Consider the following 27,594-nt stretch of genomic DNA (forward strand, 5'->3'; position numbering starts at 1 on the left):
GTGTAGCTTTGCGCCTTTCCTGGCACTCACTTGGTAGTCCAGGCTGGCCTTGAACTCACAGAGATCTGCCTGCCTGATTTTTTTCTTTTTTTATGACTATGAGACATGTTCGCTCCTGGCAGTACCAATCTACTTCAGAGAAGATATGGGCTTTGAAGAAACTGCATATGCAGTTAACTTTCATTGGGGCAAAAGTTAGCCACTGGGCAACAAAGTGCCGTGGAATCTCAGCTCCAGCACAATGTGTGCCTACATGCTGCCATGCTTCCCATCATGTTGATAATGAACTGAACCTCTCAAACTATAAGCAAGCCTCTCCAATTAAATGTTTTCTTTATAAGAATTGCTATGGCCATGGTGTCTCTTCAAGGCAATAAAAACCCAGACTAAGAAACCCTGTTCTACCCAACCTCTTTCTCATTTAATTCTTCTGCTTCAGTCTTTCCACTGCCTCTCCATAACTATATATTGTATTTCCCCTTCCTTGGGAGATCATCTCCTCCCCCTAGTCTCTCACTCTATTCCTGATCTGTATGTTGTCACAAATTGTAGCATGTCTATTGGAGGCTTAAGCACTAACATACATACAATATATATATATATATATTTGTTTTTAATTGTGTTTTGATTCTGGATTACCTCACTCAACATGATTTTTTTTTAAGCTCCATCTATTTACCTATGAATTTCATAATTTTATTTTTCATTTTTAAAGGCCAAATAATATTCCATTGTGTAAATGCACCACATTTTCAGTATCCATTCATCTGTTGTTGGACATCTAGGCTGTTTCCAGTTTCTGGCTATTATGAATAAAGTAGCAATATCATGGATGATCCAGTGTTTCCTTAGAAGGATGTAGAATCCTGTGGTATATTTGAATCTTGATGTAATTGGTTCTTGAGGGATCCCCACACTGATTCCCATTGTCCCTACTCAAGTTTACATTCCTCACACAGTGGATGACATTGCCCTTTCCTCAGATCCAGGCCAGCATTAACTGTCTTTTGGTTGTTGTTGATCTTGGTCATTCTGACTGTTTTTAGATGAAATCTCAAAGTAGTTTGAACTTCCTTTTCACTGATGACAAAGGCTATTACATGCTTCTTTAATTGTTTCTCAGGCATTTGTGTTTCATCTTTTTTTTGTGAATTCTCTGTTTAGTTCTGTCGCCCATGTTTAATTGGTTATTTGTTTTCTTGATGTTCTGTTTCTTTTTAATTCTTTATACATATTAGATATCAACTCACTATCAGATGTCTCATTGTTAAAGACCTTTATCCATTCTGTAGCCTATTGCTCTGCCAGAATGGTGTTGTAATTTACAATACAGTGGCTTTCCAGTTTCATGAGGTCCATTTATTAAGGGCTGGCCTTAGTGCCTCTTGTTGTCAGTGTTCTGTTTAGGAAGTCCTTTTTTGGCCAACAAATTCAAGACTATTCCCTCCTTTTACATATATGAGATTCAGATATTACGCTTTATGCCTAGATTCTTGATTCATTTGGAGTTGAGTTTTGTGCGTGGTAATAAATATGGATCTATTTGCAATCTTCTGTATGCAACCAGTCAGTTAGGCCAGCACCATTTGTTTAAGATGCTGTCCCCCTTTTTTTCTTCATCAAAAATCAGGTGTTTTTAGGTGTGTGGACTAGTGTTTGGTTCTTCAATTTAATTCCATTGATCAATGTGTCTGCTTTTATACCAGTACCATGCTGTCTGTATTTCTATAGCTCTATAGTCAACTTGAAAGTTTGGATGGTAATACCTCATGTAGTTCTTTTATTATTCAGGATTATTTTAGCTATCCTGTTTACTTTTGTGTGTGTATGTACGTGTGTGTGTGTGTGTGTGTGTGTGTGTGTGTGTGTGTGTTTCCATATGAATTTGAAAACTGTCCTTTCAAATTCTTTGAAGAATTGTGTTGGAGTTTTGATGGGGATAGCATTAAATCTTTAGAATATTTTGGTAGAATGACCATTTTCCCTATATTAAGCCTACTGGTCCCTAACCATGGGACATCATTTCATCTTTAGTTTCTTTCTTTGATGTTGTAAAGGTTGTTTTTTTTTTGTTGTTCACAAGTGTTTTACTTGCTTAGTTATAGTTTCCACAAGATAGATAGTAAGATTGTAGCACGAATCTTAAAAGTTCTTATTAATAAAAACAAACCTGGAACCAGGTATTGGGATGGATGCTGGAAGATCAGAGAAGCAGAACAAGCCACAGCTTCCTCTCTTCCCCAGTTCTCAGCTGATCCTGTTTCCTCAGACTGGATGCCTCTCCACTAAACTGTGCTGCTCAAAAGCCTAAAAGCTTAACCAGCTTTAGCTCCTGGTTTTCACACCTCATATACCTTTCTGCTTCCTGCCATCACTTCCTGGGATTAAAGGCATGAGTCACCATGCCTGGCTCTTTCCAGTGTTGCTTTGAACTCACAGAGATCTGGATGGATCTCTGCCTCCCAAGTGATAGAATTAAAGGCGTGAGTGCCACCATTTTCTGGCCTCTATATCTACCTAGTGGCTGTTCTGTCTTCTGACCCCAGATAAGTTTATTAGGATGCACAATATATTGGGGGACACAATATATTACCACATAAGATAGTGCATTTAATTTTATTTTTGAGGCTATTTTGAAAGGTGTTTTCCTGATTTCTTATTCAGTCTCTGTCATCTGAAAAAAAGAAAGCTACTGAATTTTGTGAGTTAATTTTTTATCCCACCAATTTGCTGAAAGTGATTATTAGCTGTGGAATTTTCCAGGTTTTATTTTTAGGATCTTTTCTGTATAAAATCACGTCTACAAATAAAGATAGTTTGATCTCTTCCTTTCCAATGTATCCCCTTTATCCAACTAAGAGTTCAAGTGGTATATTTAGTAGATTTGGAGAGAGAGAGGACACTCTTGTCTTGTTCTTTATTTTAGTGGCAATGCTTTGAGTGTCTCCACATCTAAGTTGATGTTGGCTGTGGTATTTTTTTAAATTCATTTATTATATTACAGATGTACCTTGTATCTCTATTTTCTCCATAATTCATATCATGAAGGGATGTTAGAGTTTTGTCAAAGAACCTTTCTGCATCTAATGAGATGATCATGTGCCTTTGACTGTCAGTCTGTTTATTTGGTGGATTACATTTATCCATTTATGTATGTTGAACTATCCCTGCATCTCTGGGATGAAGCCTACTTGATCATGGTGGATGATCTTGATGTGTTATTGGATTCTGTTTGCTAGATTTTCTTGAAAATTTTTGAATCTATATTCACAAGGGAAAATTGTTCCCTAATTCTCTCTTTGTTGGGTCTTTTTGTGGTTTGATATTAGAGTAATTGTGGCCTCGTACTAAAATGAATCATGCAATTCTCCCTCAGTTTCCATTTTGTGTAATAATTTGAGAAGTATTGGCATTAACTCTTCCTTGAGGAGCTGGTAGATTTCTGAGCTGAATCCATATAGCTCTGGGATTTTTGGTTGGAGACCTTTAATTACTGTGCCTATGTCACCAGGGGTTATGGGTTGGTTCAAATTGATTATCTGATCTTGATTTCACTATAGTGCATTGTATATATCAAGAAATTTATCCATGTCCTTTAGGTTGGTGCTTTTTTTGTCCATATTGTAGTGCTATGAAATTTCATTTTACAATGCTTAAATCCATTATTCAGCACAGGACTTGAAAATGTATTCTTCAGCTTTATGTCTTGTCAGTTAATTTTGTACTATTGATGATCTTATTTGACATAGAAATGCTTTAATTTTCACAGTAGCTGCCAGGATGCAATGATTTTTGCAAGCTATACAGGGTACATAAAATAAATGTCTAAGCACAATTGTGTCCTGTCAAATTTCTATATGTGTTGCTGACTTCTAAGAACACAGAGAAACACAAGATGGCCTGACTGCTTCACTGCCTGAGGAAGTGCCTTGGCTTCTCAGAAACTGAAAGGCACAAAGTGCCTCAGGAGCCATGGATTTTAACCTGAAAAACCTATGGTACATGCCTATCAAAACAGATAGACCAGGCCAACTCCATGTGTCCCTGCAGCCAGTGATAGGCTAGCATTAGGGAAGGGAACTGACTGAGTATTTAATCAGGTCTTGGGGTCTTGTGTCACAAAGAGCAACAGAAGAAAAACTAGGGTATCTTGGCCCAGAACTGCAGTGAGTTTGTAGAGGATGGAAATGGGGCAGAAGGAGTGGCTAGGCAGTAGACAGGTCCAAAATCAAGGCTGACAAGGTTAGGTTGCCTATCTGGGTTCCAGCCAAGTGTGTGTAGTATGTGTGGGGTCCCAGGTAGAGAGTAGTTCTGCAGGACTTTGGGGATTCACAAAAGAACGGAGATGGGCTAGGGGAAATAGCTAAAGGATTCCCCAAGAGTAACTAGTGGTATTGTGGGTCCAACTCTTCAAATCTTTTAAAATGGTGTGTGTGTGTGTGTGTGTGTGTGTGTGTGTGTGTGTGTGTGTACTATAGCACTCTTCTGGTTGGAACAGTACTGTGGGACTCAGTTATCTTCTTACTGCATGTTGGTCCCAGGGATTGATTGATCTCAGGTGGGTAGGCTTGGAGGAAGGTGCCTTTATCAGATTAGCCATCACAGGAGGCATAATATCATAGAATGCTTTCTATTACTTTAGATTTTTTTTTTGTTACCTTGACACAGGCCAGGAGCATTTGAAAAGAGGAAATCTCAATTTGAGAAAAGGACTATGGAAGAGTGGCCTCTAGGCAAATTTGTGGGGCATTTTCTTGATGATTTATGTTGGGATCCTCAGCTCACTGAAGGTGGTATTAACCCTGGGCAGTTGGTTGTGGGTTACATATGGGAGCTGGGTGAGCAAGCCAGTAAATATTCCTCTGTGACTCCTGTTTCACTTCCTGCCTCCTGGTTCCTTTTTTGACTTCCCTCAGTGATAGGTTAACCAGAGAGCTACAAACAAAAGTGAAACCTGACTTCTCCAAGTTGCTTTTAGTCATGCTGTCATTCACAGCAATAGAAAGCAAACTAAGACAGAAATTGGTACCACAATTTGTATGTTTCAGGTACTCTAAACGAACAGTACTGATAGACTCAATATACATCTGCCCATGCCTCATTCTAATAATTGCCATTTAGGAAAAGATGAAAGATTTCAGTTTTAGCTTCTGACAACATAGAAGAAGAACTCAAAAGAAGTTTATGTATGACATTTGATTTATATCTATTAAATAGTAATGTTAGATTAGACTGGTTCAACGTTGTCTGGGTAGTCCAACAGGGCCCCTGTGATGACACAAAAGCTGAGAATCTGGTAGTTAGTCTACAAGGCTGGATGTGTCAGCAGTCCCAATCTGGCACTGGTACTGGAAGATTCCTGGAGAGTTGTTAGTTTTCAGTCTATAGTGGAATCCTGAAGTTGAATGTATTGATAAACCTGCCAACAAGCATGAGGGCAAGCAGCCAAAATCCAAAGTTTCCTTTGTCCATGTTGTTTTCTGTGGGCTGTAACAAGAAGGTGTGGCCCAAACTTAGGGTGGGACTAACTACCTCAGCTAATCTGATTAATAAAACCCCTCATAGTTGTGTCCTACAGATTGGGTTTTAGTTGATTCTAAATGCAAATTGACAGTTAAGATTGGCCATCACACATGATTTTCACAATTATATGTTCTGGAGTATTGATCATTATTTCTCTGTATGTGTTGTGTGTATGTGTGTGTGTGTGTGTGTGTGTGTGTGTGTATACCTATACCATGCGAGTAGGCATGTGTGTAGATGTAACCAACCGTCTTATTAAATAAGAAACATAGAACCAATGTAAAAGAGAAAGCCAAGAGGTCAGAGCTAAGAGCTAAAATCTCACCCTTCCTCCTGTGGTGGTCCTAGCTCTCCAAAAGAGAGCTACTTCCTGTGTGTATGTCTTTTCATAGTCTTTTTGTTCTGCCTTCTCATTGGTTGTAAACCCAAACACGTGATTGCCTCATCACTGCCTATAAGTACAGCCCTCCAGGTCTTAAAGGTGTATGTCTCCAATGCTGGCTGTATCCCTGAACACACAGAGATCTACCTAGCTCTGTCTACCAAGCGCTGGGATTAAAGGTGTGCACCACCACCGCCATGCCCTTGCTATGCCTCTAATAGCTCTGACCCCCAGGCAACTTTATTTATTAACATACAGTTAAAATCACATTTCAGTACAAATAAAATACCACCATACATGTGAATATGTATGCGTGCACTAATATATGTGTATGCAGAAGACAGAGGACGTCCAGTCTCTTGCCTGCTCTCTTACCCGCTATCTTATTTACTAAAGACAGTATATATCACTGAACCTGAGGTTGGCCACTTCTCTTAGGCTGGGTGGCCAGTAAGTTCTGGGATCCAACTGTTTTCACCCGCCTTCCCAGGATGTATGTTATAGACATTCCCACAAACATGCCTGGTTTCCGCACATGTGATGGAAACTTGACCCAAATCCTAATTCTGGCACAGCAAGTACTCTAACCACTGAGCTATCTTTCCAGCACATAGTCATTATTTCAAAACATCTTCTATAGGAATACCGAAGTCACAACATAAATGCGAAGAACATAAGTAAATTATATTCTGTAAATATATAAAAGGGACACACAGACATATACACAGCTACCCACAAAAATAGTGAAAACATCCATTTTTGAATTTTTGTTGTGCTATCAAAACATAAAATTGAAAGTTTACATCTGTTCCCAAAGATTAATTATGGTAATGAGGCAATTTCGTCATTCTTTTTAAAGGGTTAAGTGGAAACAAAATTCTTTTCATGAGACCAAGTGTTTTCTTTAATATTTATTTTTATTTAATGTGTATGTGTGCTGCGTCTGCATTGTCTCTGCAACACACGAATTGTTGCGGGCCGCAGGAACATATCATAAGAACTCAGCTGGTTATGGCAAAGTCACTACCTGGAGGGATCATGGAATTCCTCCAGAGGAAGCCAAATCCCAAGGAGTTTTTGGTGTTACTTGGCTTGTTATATATCAGCTGTCTTCTGTTATGAAAATCATGTGTGCCTTCATAGCTTTCCCAATTGACTTTTCCCCAAGAAGGACTAACAGTGTAGACTGATCACTCTCTGGACATACACATTCCAGGTAATTTGGAGAACAGCCTCAGGAAAGGCTTTCTCTGGAATCAGTTATCTCCCTTAGCCACTTTCAAGGACTACAGGAAACACCACCCAGGTGGACGCCCAACTGCCAAAGGACTAACAATGATAACAGCCCACCTGAAAGTCTCCTGACTTAAATTCCACAAGGAGACATCACCCAGGTGGTCACCCAATTTCCGAGGATCAACAGTGATAGCGAGTCTCCCACAGGCGAGTCTCCTGACTTAAGATAAATTCCACAAGGGGACACCGCCCAAGTCAGGTAGACATTAAGTAATAGCTTTACACAATTTAGCTCAGACCCCTCCTTTCTTACAGCCTTACTAACTTTATAGACCTCTAACTACTTACCTAACCACTTCTAGAAATATTTAGATAACCTTCTGTGCTAACAGCTATGCTCAGCCAGAACTCCCAGTTCAAGCCTCCCTGTAATTATCATTATTGATAGCATCCAGCCAGGTCCATCACCGGATGGAGGAAAGTACCTTATCAGAGATACCTCTGTACTCTCTAAGAACAGAATTAAGCATCCAGGCCACCTGTTTGAAAAGGCCTGGTGGATGTGCTAATTAAACTTAACTTCCTCCTTTCCCAAACCTTGCCTCTAGTTCCAGATCTCCCTTTAACTATCACCAGAGGCATCTAGCTGTACACAGGTTGCCTAGAGACTGAGCACACTTTCCCCCACCCTGCAGAAAAACGGCAGACAGCTTGGACAGATAGGAGCCACAGGAAAAAAGAAGACAGTTTTATTTTCTCCCATTGACCTAGCAACTTATAGATTTTTAACATCCTTTACCAAACACATTTAAGATTATAGTTGTGCACGTAAGATCCCTCTTCTTAGATATTACCCATATTTAGCCTTTAGTTAATTCATTAGTCACTTCCCCTTTGGGTCACAAATGGTAATTAACAACTAGTGCCCCTCTTTGTAATTCTTATCAACCCTCCATTTGATCCTGATAGTGGACAATCACTGCCTGAGGAAGTTCAGGCTGAGTGTCCTGGGTGGAGGGGAGGATTGTGATTTTGGGGAGATATATAACTGTAAAGCAGGAGAGAAGAGGGAGAGAACGGAAGAACTAGATGGGTAAGAACTTGAGAGGAACAAACTGAGATGGGGAAGAAGTAGATTGAAGGGCTACAGGAGAGTACTAGAGGAACGAGATGGAAGATGAGGAAGAGCCAGATGAGAGAAAAGGAGACGGGAGAGGAGATGATATGGGAAGGAACAAGATGGATGAGAACCTAGAAGGGACAGAACTATATGAAGGAATTAAGATAGAACATAGAGGGGACAGTAGATAAATATAGAGAAATCAGGCAAGAAAGGAGCTAGACATGAGAACAGAACTGTAGCTGTGTATAAAGGATGTTATGCCAGGAGAATTAAAGCGAATGGACCAAAGAACTCTGCGTGCGTAGACTGACTTACCGACCTTAAAGAATAGATTCTCAGCTGGTTGATAGAGCCTTCTGCGGACCCTGGGAGGGGACTATCGAGGGGCTGGACCCCCATAGTCCTCGATAATGAATACAGTGTCAACAGAGGCCACAAGAGAGCATCAGATCCTGTGGAACTGGTGTTACTGAGAATTGTGAACCACCATATGGGTGATGGAAATGGAATCTGGGTCCTCTTGAAGAGTAGCTCGTGTTCCTAACTGACGATCCTATCTCTCTAGCCTGAGTGCAATCTTGGTAGACTCTTAAGTAGAAGGTCACCCAGAGGCTTCATGCCTAGCATGAGACCAGCACCAACACTGGTCTCCCAAAGACAAATGTAACATCAGGATTTTTACACAGCTCCAATCCTGAACTCTTTACCTAGAAATTCATACTCCAAAGTCTACAATAAGTCAAGTTAAAACTTGTTCCATACTTGCAAAACCATGTTGATAGCATAGTGGGCTCCTTATTGATCTTGCATCCACAAACAACCTCTGAGCCCCCTTCATTCTTTAGAGTGTGTGTGAGTTTGAAGTGTGTAAATGTGTATTTTACATGGGTGTGCTCATTTGAGAGTAGGGGTGCACCTATGAAATGGCAAGCAACGGGATGTGTGAGTACAACATCCAGTGTTATTTTTCTCCTTCCACACTTTATGAGGTAGGGTATCTTTTGCTGAACAGCAGGCTACTTGGCCTGCAAGCTTGAGGCAACTCTGTTTCTGCCTTGCATCTCTTGGTTTGTTTACACTGGGGTTATAGATGCTACTAGAGACAGCTTTCATATGGGTTCTGCAGATCCAAACTAAGGGGGGATGTCTGGACAGACAAGTGTGTTACCCATGGAGCCATCACCTCAGCCATAGTATTATTTGGTATAACTTTAAAACAGTAAAAATGAATTTCTAAAATTCCTATGCCCACTCATGTTGACTATTTCAATTGTAATTGTTTACATTTCAATTTTATCATTGGCTTGAAATACAATTAAGTGCAGAAGAATTATTAATTCCCTGGGAGAAAAAAAAATCTTATGACTTGACAAAGAAGACTGAAAAGCTGTCTCATCACAGGACGAAGGACCCTGCCATCACAGCATCACTTGCCGGGATGCAGTGGGGGAGGTCCGTGTGTCCATCCTCCCCACTTCAGCTACTCCCTTTTCTTCTTCTTTCCAGCTTTACCAAACTTCCGGCAACAAAAGAGGCAACACTTTATGATGATGAGCATCACAGTCAGCACACAGGCCAGCAGGAATCCAAGCACATCCAGAGAGTGGTACTGGAACCAGGTGAGGTCATGTGCTGCCACACGAAGGTGCTTGGCTCCTTTGTTGCGCATGACATACTCAACCCAGAAGACTGCTCTGTCCAGGGGCTTCACTGGCTGATTGTGGTGGATTCTTGATAGCCACATGGCATTCTCCTTATAACTAGAGATAGCAATATGGAAAACCAATTAGTTTACTTAAGTGCATCAAGCCTATGGAAGGTTCAGGGAAAGCATCACAAGACTCAGTACATTCCTTAGATTAGCCCTTGATAGAATGGTTTTTTTTTGGGGGGGGGGTGCGGGGGGACATGTTTGAAAGTGTGCCTCAAGGTTGGCATTTTCTGAAAAATTCTTTCCAAAACCGAAATAGGAAATCATTTGGGGAAGTAAATCTTTCCAGCAGAGGAAATATTAGTAAGCTGTTTCAAACACTGCAAAGTGGGTGGTTCAACCCAGTCTGAAGATGATCCATTGATGCTTTTGTGAAGATACTGTGCCAACATTCTTTGTAAACTCAATAGAAATGCTATGAATGACTGAAAATGGGTAACTGGTGAGAAAGCGACATACTTTACACAAAGATGACATAAGGGCTGAGATGCAGCTCATTGTTTGCTTGTCTAGAAAGCTCAAGGGCCTAAATTCCACCGCTAGTACTTCTAACAGAGGCAGAAGCGCGGGAATGACAAGGATGCAGAGGATGTGGTACTTGTCATTTAATTTTTACCTTTCCACATTCTAATTGTGTCTCTATGGGGCCCTGAGGGTGTGGCGTGTACCATGCAGCATGTGTGGAGGAAAACTTATGGGAGTCAGTTCTCTGCTTTTATAATGTAGCTTCTGGGAATTGAAAGTCAGGCTGACAGGCTGATCAATAGCAGGAGGATGAGTATTACTAACAGAAGTGAATGCTGGAGTCTAATTCAGTACAGTAGCTAGTACATTGAGGGATGATGGAGAAATAAAAATGTGGTATGAAAACATAGTTGAATAATATTCAACAATTATAAAGAAGGAAATCTTGTCTTTATAATAAGGATGAAACCAGAGGATATTATACTAAGTCATACAAACTAAGCCCTAAATGAAAACACTGTACAATCTCATCACTGTGTGGAAACTGCAGAGCTGATTTCTAGAAGGAGAGTGTAGAACAGTGGTAAGCAGAGTCTAGGAATGGAGAGAGTTTGTGGGGATAGAGAAACATCAGCTAACATGCATCCTGCCACTGGCTAGCAGGAGAGTGCCCTATAGTGAGTCAGTGACTGAATTACAAGTTACTGTAACTTGTGGAATGTGGAAGAGGGGACTTTCCACACTGACAAAAATAAAATTATAAATGTCTAAGGAGATGGAAATGGTAAGTATTTTATTTGTTCATTACATATTATACATATATATATACATATGCACATATATGCATAATTATTCTACTTTGGTCAGTGAGTAAGGATTATTTAAACAAACAATAAGAGTTTCAGAAATTTTAGTCAGTGACTTGAAATATTTTAAATTTAGCTTCATTATACCATTTGTTGATTTGATCATCTTTGGAGAAATTGTGTCTTTTCCATCATCAAATTATTCTAAACTAACTGCTTGTACAGCAAATCAACAGGGATAGTTTGCAGTCTTGATTGACAGAGTGAGTTTTATATTGTTGTTGTTTTCAAACTTAGACTAAAGATCAGATGAATTCTACTGTGACCTTGGAGAGAACCTATCTGGACCAGTACCAGTTGAACAAAATCACTGTACTTACGAAGGGTCATTTGTGACTGTCTTCACTGCATCAACCAAATCTGTACTGGACATTGTGAGAAAGTCCAGTCTAACACCTGCTCCTTTGGTCTTCATACGAACAACATTATCAAACTGGTCTCCAAACAAAGGAATGCCAACCACAGGGATCCCGTGGTAGATTGCCTCATAGATACCATTGGTGCCACCATGAGTTATAAAAGCTCTGGTTTTAGGATGACCTAGGAAGGGTAGAAATTAAAGGCAAGTATTAATCATGACTCTGAGAAAGAAAATGAGAGGCAGGAAAAATGGCACAGAAAGGGTTGATACTCATTAGATAACATTATCATAACCTCAGGACTGCACTGAATTCCTCCCATGTCTTAGAGCAAGGAACAGTGCAAGTCCACAGAGATTAAGTGAAGGCCACATAGAGGAGGTGCAGTGTGGAAGCAGAATGATTTTGTGCAATGGACAAAAAGGTCAGAGCTCCTCTCAAGTGCAGCAAACAGCTTGTGCAAGCACAGGCTGTGGTTCAGGAGAGGGTGTTCTCTTAAAGGAACAGTGAAGCCACTGCTCTGGATGGGTTGGCTTCACACAGGAGGGTTGGGTGCTCACTGTGATGGAATCAGACTGAGGAAATTTCATCACAGGGTACCATTTCATGTTGTGGGGTCTTGGGAGGAGCATAGTAAATGAAGAGTCATTAATGAAAGAATACCATCCCCACTGGCATTTACAATTGCTTTCCAGTAGGGGAAATGGTCGATGTAAGTTATAGACATAGGAGGTGGAGAGAAAGAAGTGACTTCATGTATCTGAATGGCAAATACAGTAGAGATAAAAATAGATTCTCCCATCTCAAATGTTACTAGAATATTCCCATTAGTTCTTGCATCCATTCTCCCCAGGACTAGATCACAGCTGTCATAAATGCATTAGTGTTGACCGGCCATTCCTCATGTCTCAGGTCTTTCCTGATGCTTACCAAGAAGGTCGTTCTGGGGGATCCATTTGTAGAGCCTAGTGTTGGAGCCCAAGGTGTCTGGCTTCTTGCCTTCAAATCGCCAAAGAACCTGTTAAGATGAAGCTAGCCTCTTATTACTTTGATCAAATGTCAAGTTACTCCTGCTAGAATTCTGGATAGATTAACAATCAATGAAGACAAATGCCCAGTCTCGAGAAGCCAGGAGGTGAGGATGGATGATGGGAACCGTGAAGAACTACTGCAGCAAGGATGCAACACTCTTCACTCTCCTGCATTTATTCTCATGTTTATCCAGGTGTCAGCATGCCACCTTAACATTTAATCAACAGCAACTTAGACAAAGGCAGGTCCAGCAATGTCAAGCAGTAGGTAAGAAATGTGTGAATGTTAATTCCAGTTTAACAATCCACGAAAGTTACTACTATAAAGCCAATCTTGTTTTTCCAGCATATATTTACAGCACTTTTTATTTTCTAAATTCACTATAGCTGTTGTCCATGGTATCTGAGTTACTTATAATTACTTTTGTCATAGGTATTTTATTGGCTCAGGCCCTTGAAATGTGACACTGTCTAAGCACATGATCCCTTCAAGAAGCAAGTCCCCAAGTTACCCCCCTTTTCAGCATTAGCAAGCTCAGTCCCAAAGGTGGACTTGGGGTGCTGGAAAATTCTGTCCTACCTATGTCTTGGATTAGCAAGGGAAATATACCAGCATAGCCCTGTTTTCAGTACAGGTGATCACATTGGCCAAAATTACACAGGAACATAGGACTATGATACAAACTCCATCTTTTGATTTTGCATTTTATTTCTTTTGTCTATTTTTCATTTATTGAAAAGAGATTTTTTTTCATCCATAAAATATATTTTCATTGTGGATTCCCCACTAACCCCTCCTGGATATTCTTCCATACTCCTCTCATTGAAATCTATGCCTTTCTCTCCTTAGAAAAACAAATAGGCATCTAAATAATAAAATTAAAATAAGATAAAAGAAAAACAAAGAAACCAGAATAGCAAAAATTCCCTTTTTAAGATAAGGACTTCCTTTTATTTATGTGTAAGTTAATCTCTCTCTCTCTCTCTCTCTCTCTCTCTCTCTCTCTCTCTCTCTCTCTCTCTCTCTCTCTCTCTCTCTCTGTTCATACGTATGGGATGGGTGTGTAAGTGGCATCTGAGGCCCAAAGAGTGCTCTGCATCCCATGAGATGCAGTTATAGGCAGCTGTGTGCTGTCAGGCATGGGGGCTCAGAACTAAGTTCAGGTCCTCGGGGTGAGCAATACATGCTGTAAAAGATAAGCCACCTCTCACGTCCCACAGCTGCCAATTTTGAGTGCCTGCTTACTTACAATTTAATTGCAGTTTGATTACAGTGTAGTGTGTGCAAAGTCCTCATATATTCTCCAAGATAACAGAGGAAGTATCAAGACAGATTCTGTGTTTCTGCCTATAATACCTTCCTAACTTCAAGTTCACAAACACTTGTTAAGTTTTGTTCTGAACACAATGTTAATAACAAATTAATTAATCAAAAAACACCACCTACTATTTGGCATCTGTCCCCTGCCTTTCTGTATCCCAGGTGACTTCAGAGATGAGCTAGAGCTATCGGGACAGCTTCAGTTTCACACAGGCGGTTTCTGCCCTCACACCGGAACAGGAATTGACCATCTTAGTGAGGATACAACACGGAGGCACTGTATCTCACCTTCTGTGGAATCTGGGCAAGGCCTGCTGCAATCACATTGGCCCTTTCTTCTGTTAGGGTACCCACCATGGACCCCAGGGAAAACACCACAACACCATGTTCTCCAGAAGACTGGACGAAGTCTTCTATTTCCTGTTAATGAAATATCAGCTCATCACTAACAGCAGCAACACCAAATAATGTGCATAGAAACTGACACCAACATCCACAGGAAGATGTAGTTGGAAGTTGTCCTGTGTCCCAGTTGGCCGACAGTTGGGACAAATCTCTCCCACTTGCATCCCCCAAGTAAACACACAGAGGCTTATATTAATTATTACTGCTCAGCCATTAGCTCAGGCTTATAACTGATTAGCTCTTACACTTAAATTAACCCATAATTCTTATCTATGTTTAGCCATGTGGCTTGGTACCTTTTCTCAGTTCTGCCTTGCCATCTTGCCTCCTCTGTGTCTGATTGGCAATTCATGACTCAGCCTTCCTCTTCCCAGAGTTCTCCTTGTCTGCTTGTCTCGCCTATACTTCCTGCCTGGCTACTGGACAATCAGCATTTTTATTTATCAACCAATCAGAGCAACACACATACACAGCATACAGAATGACATTCCACAGCAGAAAGAAATTGAGCAGCATTAGAGATGATTAGGGTAGTGAGTGCTTAAAAACTATTCACATCCACATATAAGATGTACAGTTGTAGCCAACTGTAAGGTTACAGTTCTCTGTGTTACACATATTCACACTCATACAAACAGTTCTGGAACATTTTCATCTTGAAAAGCAAGATTTGTTGATATTAAATTCAAGTTCTCTTTCTCCTTCCTCAGTCCCTTGGCCACCAAATACCTGCATTCTATTACTGTGACAAGTCTAGGGAATTTATGCAAGGTATCTTTTTTTAATTTCTGTCTTGTTCATTGGCTAGTTTACTTATTATACTGTCATTAAAGGTAATACCATGCATCTCTAGACCCTAGGTTTTATCGTTTTAGTGTTATTTGTCTGTATTTGTATACTATCTAATTTTTATCAGCAATTCTAGTGATATCTAGGTTGCTTCAACCTTTCTTACTGTTTTAATATTGTGAGGAGCCACCATGATTAAGGCAATTCATAAAAGAAAGTATTTAATTGGAGGCTTGTTTAAAGTTTCAGAGGGTTAGTTTATGAACATCATGGTGGGGAGCACCCTTGCAGGCATGGCACTGGAATAGTATCCCCAAACTCAACCTGAGCCCTAAGCTGCAGACAGACAGAAAGAGACCAGACATGGTTTGGGTTTTTGAAACCTCATAGTCTACCTCCTGAGACACATTTTCTCCAAATAAACCACACCTCCTAATCCTTCCTAAACAGTTCACCAACTGGGAACCAAACATTCAAGTATATGAGCCTATGGGAGCCATTGTTATTCAAACCCTTAGCACCCTTCCCTTCAGGAATAGTGATGCTATGACCATCCTTGCATTACTATCTGATAGAGGTCCTCCATTCAGTTCTTTTACATACACACTCAGGAGTGGAATTCATGGACCATAAATCTATTCCTCATTTTGTTAAGAATGTCCACTGTCTTTTCATTTGTGTTCTTTGTAACAGATGTTAGTTTTATTGGAAAGAATCTACTTTATGCCGTCAGTTTATATTATTGTGTCTGTTACTGCAAATGTCTGTGTGTATGTGTGTTTGTGCAGGAGTGTGTTTTCACTTGTGTGATTGATCAAGAAAGTAAATAGAGCCATTGTGACTTGGGAAAATGAGTTTTTCTTTGTTCACACCTGTGGTGGTATTGTGTTCCCCAAAATATTGTGTACTCTAATAAATTTATCTGGGGTCAGAGAACAGACAGCCACTAGATACAAAGGCTAGAAAATGGTGGCACTTACACCTTTAATCCTAGCATTCCAGAGATAGAAATCCCTCTGGATCTCTGTGAGTTCAAGGCCACATTGGAAATAGCCAAGCATGGTGACACACGCCTTTAATCCCAGGGAGTGGTGGTAGAAAGCAGAAAGATATATAAGGCGTGAGGACCAGAAACTAGAAGCTTTTGGCTGGTTAAGCATTTGGCCTGGTTAAGCATTCAGGCTTTTGAGCAGCAATTCAGCTGAGACCCATTCCAGATGAGGACTCAGAGGCCTCCAGTCTGAGGAGACAAGACCAGCTGAGGATCCGGCGAGGTGAAATAGCTGTGGCTTGTTCTGTCTCTCTGATCTACCAGCATGGACCCCAATAACTCGCCTCAGGTTTGATTTTATTAATAAGAACTTTTAAGATTCCTGCTACACACACCCTATCTATTTTTTTTCTCAGATCACTTTGTATAGGACTTGGCTTTTGGACCTCTCCTGCATTTAGTACTTTTGTGTTTTTTTACACTCAAATATAAGGAAACTTTTTAAAAACAGATTCTTGCTGAATTAATGTAATCCAAAGGAAATTCTTATCTTGTGATGGGATAGATACGGGTGTTTCTACAGGCAGCTTTCTTTATCTAAATTCCTGTGATTCTCTGAGTTTGACAACCATTCTGAAGTAATAAAATATAATCATTCTTCCTGAAAATACAAGGCAAGCAGAAGCAAACAAATGGCACTATATTTACCTTAGGCAGAGGCTTGGCAGGTCTGCAGTGGAGTCCTCCAACAAAATCAAAATTTGGTAAGAGGGGGTGAGGAAATTCCAAATCCCAGTAGGTTCGAATGAGCCATATATCTGCCTTCCCCATCAACTCGGTGAGTGTCGTGGGTCTTCCTGAAGAGGGATCAGAACAGGAAGGTTTAACCCATGACATAAGTGTTGGGGGAAGATGAATACACCAGGAAGTCTCCGGAAACACTTTTGATAACATAGCCAGAGTTGTTTACAAGCATGTGGCTGGGATATAAAACATTTTTGCATATCTATGTATCTCTCTTTCTCTATGTATATCTGAGTGTATAATGTTTGACACGTTTGTACTATGTGTGTTTCTCATCCTTATGCTTAGAGATATATGACGTCACTGTGCAAGTAACTTGGGAAAAGACAACACATCTGCAACACACTTTGGACATTCATGACTACCATATATCTAAATATGCTATTTAAGCATAATCAATGCCATTATCTATGAATCCTGTTTGTCATAGGGAAATACTTTTCTCCATCAAGATTTCCCTGTTTAGCTGCTCTAAGGGAACTGAGAATTTTGTGCTGTTTTGTGTTGTTTTGAGATAGTCTGATGGAGCCCAGGGTGGTCCCTATGTCACTATGTAGCCAAAGTTGACCTTGAACTCCAGATCCTCTTCCTCCATGTCTCAACTGCAAAAATCCAGGTGTGTGCTGTCACACCCAGTGTACACATGTGTGGGGATTCAGCTTCAGCACTTCATTTGGAGACATGCTCTCTCTATATTGCTCTTGCTGATCTACAAGATAAGTTCTATTATGCATGAGTTCCTTGTCCTCACACTGCCCTTGATGCCCAATTGACTGTGTAATAATTAGGTCTGGGTAAGTTTGTTTGCAGATAATAAGGATGACAAGTCTTAAAATATGAAAAGAGAGATGTTTAGTCACTAGGTATATTTTAAAACACTGTAATTCGTAACCATTACTTCTACACTTTAATGTTATACATTTTGAACACAATTTCAACACTCCTAATAAATAAATAAATATAGATTCTCCAAAATTTTAAATTCACACGTTTTCTGTGCTCATTATATAGACAGTGTATTCACAGCTGTGCAGAAATTTAGCAGGTGAAATGAGAAAATATTTCAAATTATAAATGAGAATACTAATGTATAAAAGGGAAAAGTTCTCAATGCTGTGTAGAGCCCTATGCTAGAGATATTTAATGGTCTTCAGTCTAATGTGCAAATCATGAAAATGTTGAGTTTGTTTAAAGCTACTGTTTTAGGGACTAGTGAAATGTGTTAGATGGTTAAAGTGTTTAATATGCAAGCTTAATGACTTGAATTCAGTCCCCATGCACTTCTGAACACCTGAATTGATCCTGAGCATCCAAATAAAGATGGAGGTAAAAAGTCAACAAATTTGAATCTGATATCCACATATGTAACACAGAGCAAAAGCACCCCACCTTAGATACAAGTGTTCATGTGAATACTCATGATAATAAAAGTAATGACAGCAATAGGATGATGATGATGGTGGTGGCGGTGGTGGTGGTGATGGTGATGATGATGATGATGATACTACTTCACCGGTAAAGCTATCATTTTAAAACATGAGGTAAAAATGTCTTGTGGATATGTTATTTCTTAGAGAAATTCTCAAAACTTTGTTTTGTGGATGTATGCCTTTCTGAAATGTCCTGTTCTATTCATAGAAAAGGCTTTGCAACTGATATTGGGACATAAGTTTTTCTACAATGCTTTGAATTTGGCAGAGAATTTCACAGAATTTTTACCATTGTACTTAGGAGAGATAAATTCTTCTTGTTAGCAATCCTGTTCTATCAAGCTCACTTTCAATAACACAGCAAATTTAGAAAGCAACAATCCCAACTAAATAGGCACTTACCCAATACTTCACTGTAAAGCTGATTCCACTTCTTCTCATTAAATGTTTGGAACCAAAAGTCAAAACAAAGCACATAGATTACATTTTGCATCCTCTCCATGAATGTCATTTGATCACTCAATTCTGACAGAGCAGGAGGCACATAGGAAGGAGGCAGTGGGAGTCCTCCACTGTACTTTTCATATGTGGATCCAGGAAAGAAGCGGAGACTGTACACAAGTGGTATCTTGAGAAGCTCAGCCAGCAGGTCACCGCAGGGTATGAAAGGATCTGCTACTATGACATCAAAGCTTGAATTGTGTAGTTTTGTCATGAGTTCCTTGTTCAAAACCACATCTTTGCAGAGACTTTCAAAATAATCTGAATCTACCCAAACCACTTCTTGCAACATTAAAAAGTATCCCCAAAATGATTGCTTTGGCAATTCATAAATGCATTTCCTGAGTGAGTCCATGTAAAGTTCCTCCAAATCAGCCATGGAAAAGGATGAAGGATATGTCTCAAACTCAATAGCAGATGTGTTCTCGACCTCATAAGAAAGGGAAGCTGAGGGTATCAGAACAGTCACTTCATGGCCCTTCTTCACAAGTTCATCTAGGATTGTCTTTAAGTTGAACCAATGGCTGTATTCCATTGGCCATACCAGTACCTTCCCACCACTCCCAGATCCAAAGAAGCCACTCAGCTGGAGCAGGAGCAGGGCTGCTGTCATCTTCACAGACATCTTGGTTAAATCCAGAGCTGCCTTTCAAATGACAATCACTCAGCTCTTGTAGATCTAGACAGAGTAATAGTCAATTAGTTAAAGTATAACTTGTACCCACCAAAGCAAAGATAGTCACAGCCTCTGGATGCTAAGTGCAAAAACCAGGAGGCAGATGTGAACATATGAAGTGACTCCTGAATCTCAGTGACCTTGAATGTATAATGTACTTGGAGAACAGTGGAAAGAAAGAGCCCCCCAACTCTCTCTGTCTCTCTCCTTCTAATGTAGCCTCCTTGATAAAGAACTTACAGAACAGACATAACTGTTGAGTCATAGTTTTAAAATATCACAGTTCAGTGGGTCTTCATATGAATGTTGGCAACAGCATTCCTTTACCATACTATTGTATAATTTTAAATAAATGGTTCATAGTTCCATAGTATAACCTCAGGATTATAAACCTGCAATTAAATTAAAACTGATTTTTAGATAGAAGCCCTGTTCTTTTAGACTTTCCAATGGTTCCAGCCAATCGGGATTCTGATTTCTTGTAATTAGACACCCTGGCAGGAGTGAATATATTCTAATGAGACACTTCTGCCTCCCCCTTGACTATCAGAGTATTGAGAGAATGAACAATAAGAATTAGAATTTCCCTGGTTACCTTCTGCTGGGAGAAGAATTGTCTGATGCTTTGGGGGTACCCAGGAGGAATCTGTCCTCAAGGGCCATTTACAAGCTAGGGGGGCACTAACATTTCTGGGGAGCATAGGAGCTAAGATAATGATGGGCAAGGGACCACATTATTGCTGGACTGCTTAGCTATGCATATGTCTTGTCAGAATCCCAAACATGGAGTTAGGTAATGGTGACTGGTTTTCTCTGTCACAGGCTTTGACTTCTGTGTGTCATAAACATCCTTGTTTCTGAGCTTTTCATGTAGCTGGTATAAAATGGGCGGTGCTTTTGTGATTGGCTTTGATGTTTATAAGGGTTTAAAGTACTGCCATGTTATAGGAGGCAGCCAAGTTTCTTTTATGTAATGTTCAATCCATTTTGTAACAGAAAGTCCACACTTCCTCATTTCTAATTAGCTTTAGAAATTAACTTTGTTCCCAATTTTTGACTACAATTGTTTTATTAATACTCATGTACCATATATTTGTCCTGTTCTATATTTTGATATCAACTCTTTCTAGAGTCCATGTATCTTTTGCACACATCACCAAGTACATAATCTCTTATTTTCATTATTCCCTCAGTGAGGCAAAATATCATTAGAAAAAGTCCAGGGTGCCTCCTTGCTTAAGCTCCCGTGGTGTCCCACACACAGCACCAAGCAAACCATGAGCTCCTATGTGCTCCACCTCAGAGAGCAAAGGCAAGGGGTCTGAGCAAGCTGGGACAGGAAAGGGGGAATGGGAGAAAGCACCATCACGCTCTTGGGCGGAACCCAGTTTACCCTGACCTGTGCTCTCTGGGAGCCCCGCAGTGAGAACCCCCGGAGAAGGATGGCAGAGTTGCTCCTGAGTGGGCAGCGAAGATAGGGACACCCGTGCAACGCGTAGCTGTCCTTGGAGTGAGCACCAAAGTTAGGTGCAACAGGGAGTCGGGAGTCCTGGGGGCTGGGCAGGCAGGCAGCATGGGCGGAGACTTCTTTCAGTTTAACAGGCTCTGGGCGGGGACCTGGGAAAATAGGGATCCACCCTGCCTGCTGCTGAGTCTCTATCCCAATTCCCTGGGAGAAGTGTGTGTGGATTTGTTCTTACTTCTCTTTGATATGTAACTACAGGAGCCAAATAATCAGGATCTTTAAAGTCTGTGGTAGTGGCAAACTGTTTCCAAGGAGCTGCTTGGTTGCCATCCACAGCAGAGTACAGCAGTATCCTGATGTCTCCCCTTGCTCTCTACTGTTTCTCTCTTGATTACAAGAAGTTAAGAGGATGAAGCCCTATCTCATTGTGGCTTTCAATTGTTTTGAGCTGAGCCTGAATAACTTTAGTGATGTTTAATGATGCTGAACATACTTCCCCATGCATTTTGGCCAGCTGTAGCTCTTTCATGGAAAATGTCTATTCAGATCCTCTGTCCATCTGAATAAGTTTTGATGTGGGTTCAGATTTGTTTATATGGAGTCATGCCATGTGTTTTCCCATCCACATTATGTACTTATGACCTTTCTTTTAAGTCTAAGTTTTTTTTTTTTTGGGGGGGGGTAATATGGCTTCCAAATGCATTCTCCAGCTTTGTGATTTTTTTCTTTTCAGTACTTTCAATGATGTTTTTTTGATGCAGATAATTTTTCATTTTTATGAGTCTAATTAATGAAGTTTAGCTTAGCTGTTCCTGCTTTTGAGGTCAACAGAAAAACCATTTTCAAATTTGATAACAAATATATTTTCACACTTTTATCAACACTTTATATATAAGTTTTACCTTTATTTTTTTAAAGCATGTTAAATGAACATTTGCATATGGTAAGAGGTGGAGGTCCATTTTTAATTTTTCATGCCAATAGTTTTCTTAGCAGCCTTTAGCTCTTGGTAATTAAAGAAAAAACAAAACAAGCAAACAAAAACAAACTCTACAACTCTTCCATTGATAGTTTTGTGATCACCATTAAAATTCTCTATAACTTTAGCACTTTCACACAATATATAATAAAGCATACAAATGAAAAAACACCATCAAGCATTAAGAATAATTTAATGCCAATATGTGAATTAATATCATTATATGTTCAAAAAATTGTAGACATTACCTATGCCAAAGAACCTAATATATTGATGTCTTTTAAATAAAGCTAAAAGCCAATCCCAGATCAGCAAACAATTGTGAAATTATTATTTCCCAACACTATACCACTGAAAATGGAGAGGAATCCTAAACACTGTCCATTTTCACTTTGGAGCTTTGGATGACTATTTAAAAAGACTTATCTAAAATAAAAATCTTTTGATAAATGTTACAAGACAATTGGTTAGACAGTTTTTACTTGCCTCCAATTTGAAACATATTCTGAAATAAAGTGATGTTTTATGAAACAACACTTACTTTTTTTTTTGCAAATTATGCTAACAAATGAAGGAAGTCAGAAGTGCTTATTATTTGCAAATAAGTACTTTCAAAATGAGAACACTTTCTCAGGTTGATAAAAAGAAAACAACATTTATGAAAGTGATACTACATTACTTTTCAAACCAAAGAAACAAAGTCTGTGAATCTTGGAGCTGGGGTCACTCAAAGACTAAGATTGCTTTCAAGAAAGCAAAAGATCTTGAGTTCAGATATCCAACACCCATAGGAAGTCTGGGAGTGTGCCCATGTGCCTGAACCTCCAGTGTTGGGTATCAGAGGGGGATAGATGCTGGTATTACAGTGGTATTGGATGTCCATTAAGGGAAAGTTATTTTCTTCTGGTCAAAAGTGTGGAATCTGCCTTTGGGTGTGGACAGGCTATTGTCTCCTCCCTTAAGCTTGATCCAGTTGGGTTACTCAGTCACCTGGCTAAGGATCCACCCCTCAGGAAGGCCAGTTCTCCTTAAGCTGAGTTAAAGTTCTGGGAGAAGTAATTACTCCTTTAATGTATGTTTTCCTTCCCAGAATTCCTCTGTCTGTGCAGTCCAGCAGCAGCCATGTGCTGTGCCTGCTGACTTTCCCAGATCCTTGCTCAGAAAAGTATAGCTTTTCTGTTTCCTGCCCTTTGTTTTCTTCTTTCAAACACTTTGACAAGTATTTGAAAAAAGCCTGGGCATGCTTTCCTCCACGTTCTGGATTTCTTATTCTAATTCTCAAGTTACCTCACCATCCTTCTCCCATGTGGTTGCTTACAAACTGTATAGTTTATTAGTTTGCCTTCCTTATTACTACCTTTCCCTCCCAATGTTACCACATGGGCGAACACACACACACACACACACACACACACACACACACACACACACACAGAGAGAGAGAGAGAGAGAGAGAGAGAGAGAGAGAGAGAATCAAAAGAAATCTGTATATTTTAGTTTTGCAGGAAAGCAGTTAGAGAAAATAACACAAATTTTTCAGAAAGGCAAAACAAAGCAATATTTAATTAGAATTGTTCTTCTCTGTCTTCCATATACATGTCCTGGCTCATAAATACCTCAAAAATCCCATATTTACAATAATACAATAAAAAATTAAAAATACAGTAAACATCTATTTTTTTCTTTTGTAATATAAGAATTCCGGGGTAAGAGTAGATACATTTTCAGTATTATTGTAATATTATCAGATACGCTGGGACTGGAGATACAGGTTGTCATGAGCCACCCAAACTGTGTGCTTCTTTCTGTACTCAGGTCTTCTGTAAGAACAATATGTGCTCTTATTCCTGAGCCATGTGTCCAGCTTTATTTTCTGGTTATATCAGCTACTGCTGTTTCATAGCCATGGATTATCCCACCATCAGGTTTCATTTCTAGTCAAGTTAGTAAAAATTCAGGAATCCTAAACACCAGGAATACAACAGCAAATGGCAGTCATGTCTTAACATTGTGGTAGGGTGTAACACTCATTTGCATTTTCAGCAACAGCTTACACCCACAACACACTAAACTCCTCTTGGGCAGAGGCCATGCCTTACTCATTTTTATATCTCCCTTTCATAGAATGGCTTTTGAATAAAGCCACGTATCTAGTCTATAATCCTCCTGTATATTATGTGTTTCTCCTGGGTAGGATCAAATTCTAAGTGTAAAAACAGGACTGTACTACTCAGATAGCTAATTCAGACATAACTTGTTAGTGCTAATCTAGAATAGGAAGAATGCTTCTAGGCATAGTGTGATTTCTGTACGTTGAGGAGACAATTTTTTGTTCATTTTTTTTTTAAAAAGAAAAACTAGGATTTTATTTCCAAAGTTGCTGCACCTAGGAGCTACATACTGCCAAAACAGTTTAATGCTGACCAAGCTCCATGAAAGCCATTGTCTTAGACAGACATACTCTGGGATTTAAATGAACTATACTAAATAACCAAATACAAGTGGTCTGTTCATGCAGCTTTCTTTTTCTTTTTCTTTTTTTTTAATTTTACAATACTATTCAGTTCTACATAACAGCCACAGATTCCCTTGTTCTCTCCCTTCCTGCCCCCTCCCCTTCCCCCCAGCTCACCCCCCATTCCCACCTCCTCCAGATCAAGGCCTCCCCCGAGGACTGGGATGGACCTGATAGACTCAGTCCAGGCAGGTCCAGTCCCCTCCTCCCAGATTGAGCCAAGCGTCCCTGCATAAGTCCCAGGTTTCAAACAGCTAACTCATGCAACTAGCCCAGGACCTGGTACCACTGCCTAGATGACTCCCAAACAGATCAAGCCAATCTGTAGCTAGAGTTTTTCTGCCTTGCCCACAGTCAGGACAAATCTTTGTCACCCGCCAGTCCCACAGCCGCTCAGACCCAACCAAGTAAACACAGAGACTTTTATTGCTTACAAACTGTATGGCCGTGGCAGGCTTCTTGCTAACTCTTCTTATAGCTTAAACTAATCCATTTCCATAAGTCTATACCTTGCCACGTGGCTGGTGGCTTGCTGGCATCTTCACATGCTGCTGGTCATGGCGGCGGCTGCAGTGTCTCTCTGCCTCAGCCTTCTGCTTCCCACAATTCTCTCTCCTTGTCCCACCTACTTCCTGCCTGGCCACTGGCCAATCAGTGTTTTATTTATTGACCAATCAGAGCAATTTGACATACAGACCGTCCCACAGCACCAATCAACTGTCTCACCTATTCAGAGGGCCTGATCCAGTTGGGGGCCCCACAGCCTTTGGTTCATAGTTCATGTGTTTCCATTCGTTTGGTTATTTGTCCCTGTGCTTTATCCAACCTTGGTTTCAACAATTCTCGCTCATATAAACCCTCCTCTTTCTCACTAATTAGATTCCCAGTACTCCACATGGGGCCTTGCCGTGGATGTCTGCATCCAGATTCCTCAGTCCTTGAATGGAGTTTCTGGCACAACTATTAGGGTGTTTGCATGCAGCTTTTTCAATGTATACTTTGTATTTAACTTCTCTACTGGGGCCACCAAGTACAACTCCAATTAAAAAAAAATTAACCGTCACCAAAGAACAGCATGGTTTTTATAGTCCAAGTGGTCATTTGGAGTGCTTGACCCTTAGAAACTGTCCTTCCTTTGAATTTATAGGAGAAGCTCATAGTTGACACCAGTTTTGGGTCAAAAATCTGTGTCCAGACTGGACAAATAAACAAAGGGGGAACCTACTGCTATATTCTGCTAAATGACTATTGCATTAAACTGATTCCTAATGACTAATAGCTATACCAATAGCTTAAAGAATCTCAAGTCTCACCAAGAATATTTTGGAGTAGATAGTGATTAGTGTAGAGTCCCACAACTGGCTCAGGAACAGAGCATAAACAATGCTAAGTCATAAATGGGACATCTACATCACATACCATCCCTCCAAGCCTCAGGTTATTGCTGAAAAAAGCTAGCAAGAGCTAGAGGTGGTAGATAACTACAAGGAACCTGTGTGCTTCATGTGCACCCAGGCATCTGTACTATGACTCCCATGGACTGTGACAGATTGTGACAGCAAGGTCAAGCCAGAACAAATCTCAGCATGGAGAGGAGAGGTGAACTTGGAGTCCCACCCCTAGCTGGGGAGTTATTAGTAATTGATACTGTTGGGAGAAGAGCCAGATCTTTTATAAGAATATTGCTTGTGATAAGTCTACCACACTCCAGTGGAAGGCTACATATCCAAGAATATCTGGGCAGCTCACATTGAACTGGAAGGGTGGGGGGAAAGGACACAAAGTTGGGTGGCTAATGAGCAGAGGTGAATCTGAGCAGTTAGGAGAGAGGTTTAATATAATTCAAACATAGGATACCAACTTCTCAAATAATAAGACTTTAAGGAAGACTACATGGGCTCAGTGGTTAAGAGCAATGACTGCTTTTCCTGAGGACATGGATTCAATTCTCAGTACCACCATGGTGATTCTAGTTCTGGCCTCATGATCACCAGACATGCAGGTAGTGCAGAGGTGTACATGTAGGCAAAACAATCTGTGTGTGTGTGTGCATGCATGAGCATGTGCACAAGTGTGTGTGTGTGTGTGTGTGTGTGTGTGTGTGTGTGTGTGATTGTTGATTTATTTGTTTGTTTGTATATTTTTTGAGAATGGGTTTTTCATATAAACCTAGAACTGTTGGCTGTCCTAGAACTGTCTCTGTAGCCCAGGCTGTATTGAAACTCAGAGATCCACCTGCATCTGCCCTTGGAGTGCTAGGGTTAAAAGTGTGTACTACCACATCTGGCTACTGTTTTATTTATTTTGTCATTTATATTTTATTTTTGCATAAAATAACTTTTTCCTTTTTTGTTTTTGGAGACAAGTTTTCTCTGTGTAGCCTTGTCTGTCATGGAACTCATTCTGTAATACAACCTGGTCTTGAAGTCACAGAGATCCCCTTTTATCTGCCTCCAGAGTGCTGGGATTAAAGGAGTGAGCCACCACTTCCAGGCTACATGAAATAATTTTTTAAAGAGTTAAAAAAGAAAAAGTTAAAGTTAGCGAGGCAAGATGGCACACACCTTTAATACCAGTACTCAGGAGGCAGATGCAAGTATGTTTCTATGAGTTCAAGGCTAGCAAGGCCTACTTAGAGGATTTGAGGATATGCAGAGCTACATAGTGAGAGTCTGTCTCAAGTATACAAGTCAACAATCACGAAGAAGAAGCAGTAAAGGAATAGAAAGAAATAAAAAAGACAGTAATAAACAAAGAAATAAAATTTTCACTCCAAACCCTGGCCTGAAGTGTTGGCTCTGCAGTTAAGAGCTCTGGTTGCTGTTCCAGAGGACCCAGATAGATTCCCAGCACCCACATGGCTCTCAGACATCTGTAATCCAGTCCCCGTTTCCTAATCCATCTTCTAGCTTCTGAATGCACCAAGCACGCATGTGGCACACACACATGCATGCCGAGAAAACACTCATGCAGCATGGAGAAATAAATAAGATTTAAAAATAGGGACCCAAAATGAAATTTT

The 27,594-nt window shown here is 40.2% G+C and overlaps 2 protein-coding genes across 4 annotated transcripts in view; both read right to left on the bottom strand.

Annotated features, from left to right (window-relative positions):
- LOC102920950 (UDP-glucuronosyltransferase 2B31-like) overlaps positions 1 to 21,145 on the bottom strand; it is a 47,005-nt gene extending 25,860 nt beyond the window's left edge. The window contains exon 1 of the mRNA XM_006983806.4: positions 21,013 to 21,145. The gene's annotated coding sequence lies outside the window, so the exon portion shown is untranslated. The remainder of the gene's footprint in view (positions 1 to 21,012) is intronic.
- LOC102920437 (UDP-glucuronosyltransferase 2B31-like) lies at positions 5,804 to 21,151 on the bottom strand. 3 transcript variants are annotated; one of them, XM_006983804.4, is made up of 7 exons: positions 21,013 to 21,147; positions 18,839 to 19,616; positions 16,911 to 17,059; positions 14,306 to 14,437; positions 12,596 to 12,683; positions 11,627 to 11,846; positions 5,804 to 10,024 (listed from the first exon to the last, which is right to left on the bottom strand). In XM_006983804.4, the coding sequence occupies exons 2-7, from the start codon at positions 19,560 to 19,562 to the stop codon at positions 9,745 to 9,747; spliced, it is 1,593 nt and encodes a 530-aa protein (XP_006983866.1). In that variant the 5' UTR covers positions 19,563 to 19,616; positions 21,013 to 21,147; the 3' UTR covers positions 5,804 to 9,744. The 3 variants fall into 3 exon arrangements, with proteins under 3 accessions (XP_006983866.1, XP_076402658.1, XP_076402659.1); XM_076546543.1 differs by having other exon boundaries at positions 21,007 to 21,119; XM_076546544.1 differs by lacking the exon at positions 18,839 to 19,616 and having other exon boundaries at positions 21,013 to 21,151.
- Between the last annotated feature and the right edge of the window lie 6,443 nt (positions 21,152 to 27,594).

The sequence above is a fragment of the Peromyscus maniculatus genome, chromosome 10 (assembly GCF_049852395.1).
Source record: "Peromyscus maniculatus bairdii isolate BWxNUB_F1_BW_parent chromosome 10, HU_Pman_BW_mat_3.1, whole genome shotgun sequence".
NCBI lineage: Eukaryota > Metazoa > Chordata > Mammalia > Rodentia > Cricetidae > Peromyscus > Peromyscus maniculatus.

Coding starts and splice junctions, on each gene's coding strand:
- LOC102920437 (XM_006983804.4), bottom strand. CDS start 19,562: ATGTCTGTGAAGATGACAGCAGCCCTGCTCCTGCTCCAGCTGAGTGGC. Junction 17,060..18,838: donor GCTTTACAGTGAAGTATTGG/GTAAGTGCCTAT, acceptor ATCCCTCTTCAG/GAAGACCCACGACACTCACC. Junction 14,438..16,910: donor CTGCCAAGCCTCTGCCTAAG/GTAAATATAGTG, acceptor TTTCATTAACAG/GAAATAGAAGACTTCGTCCA.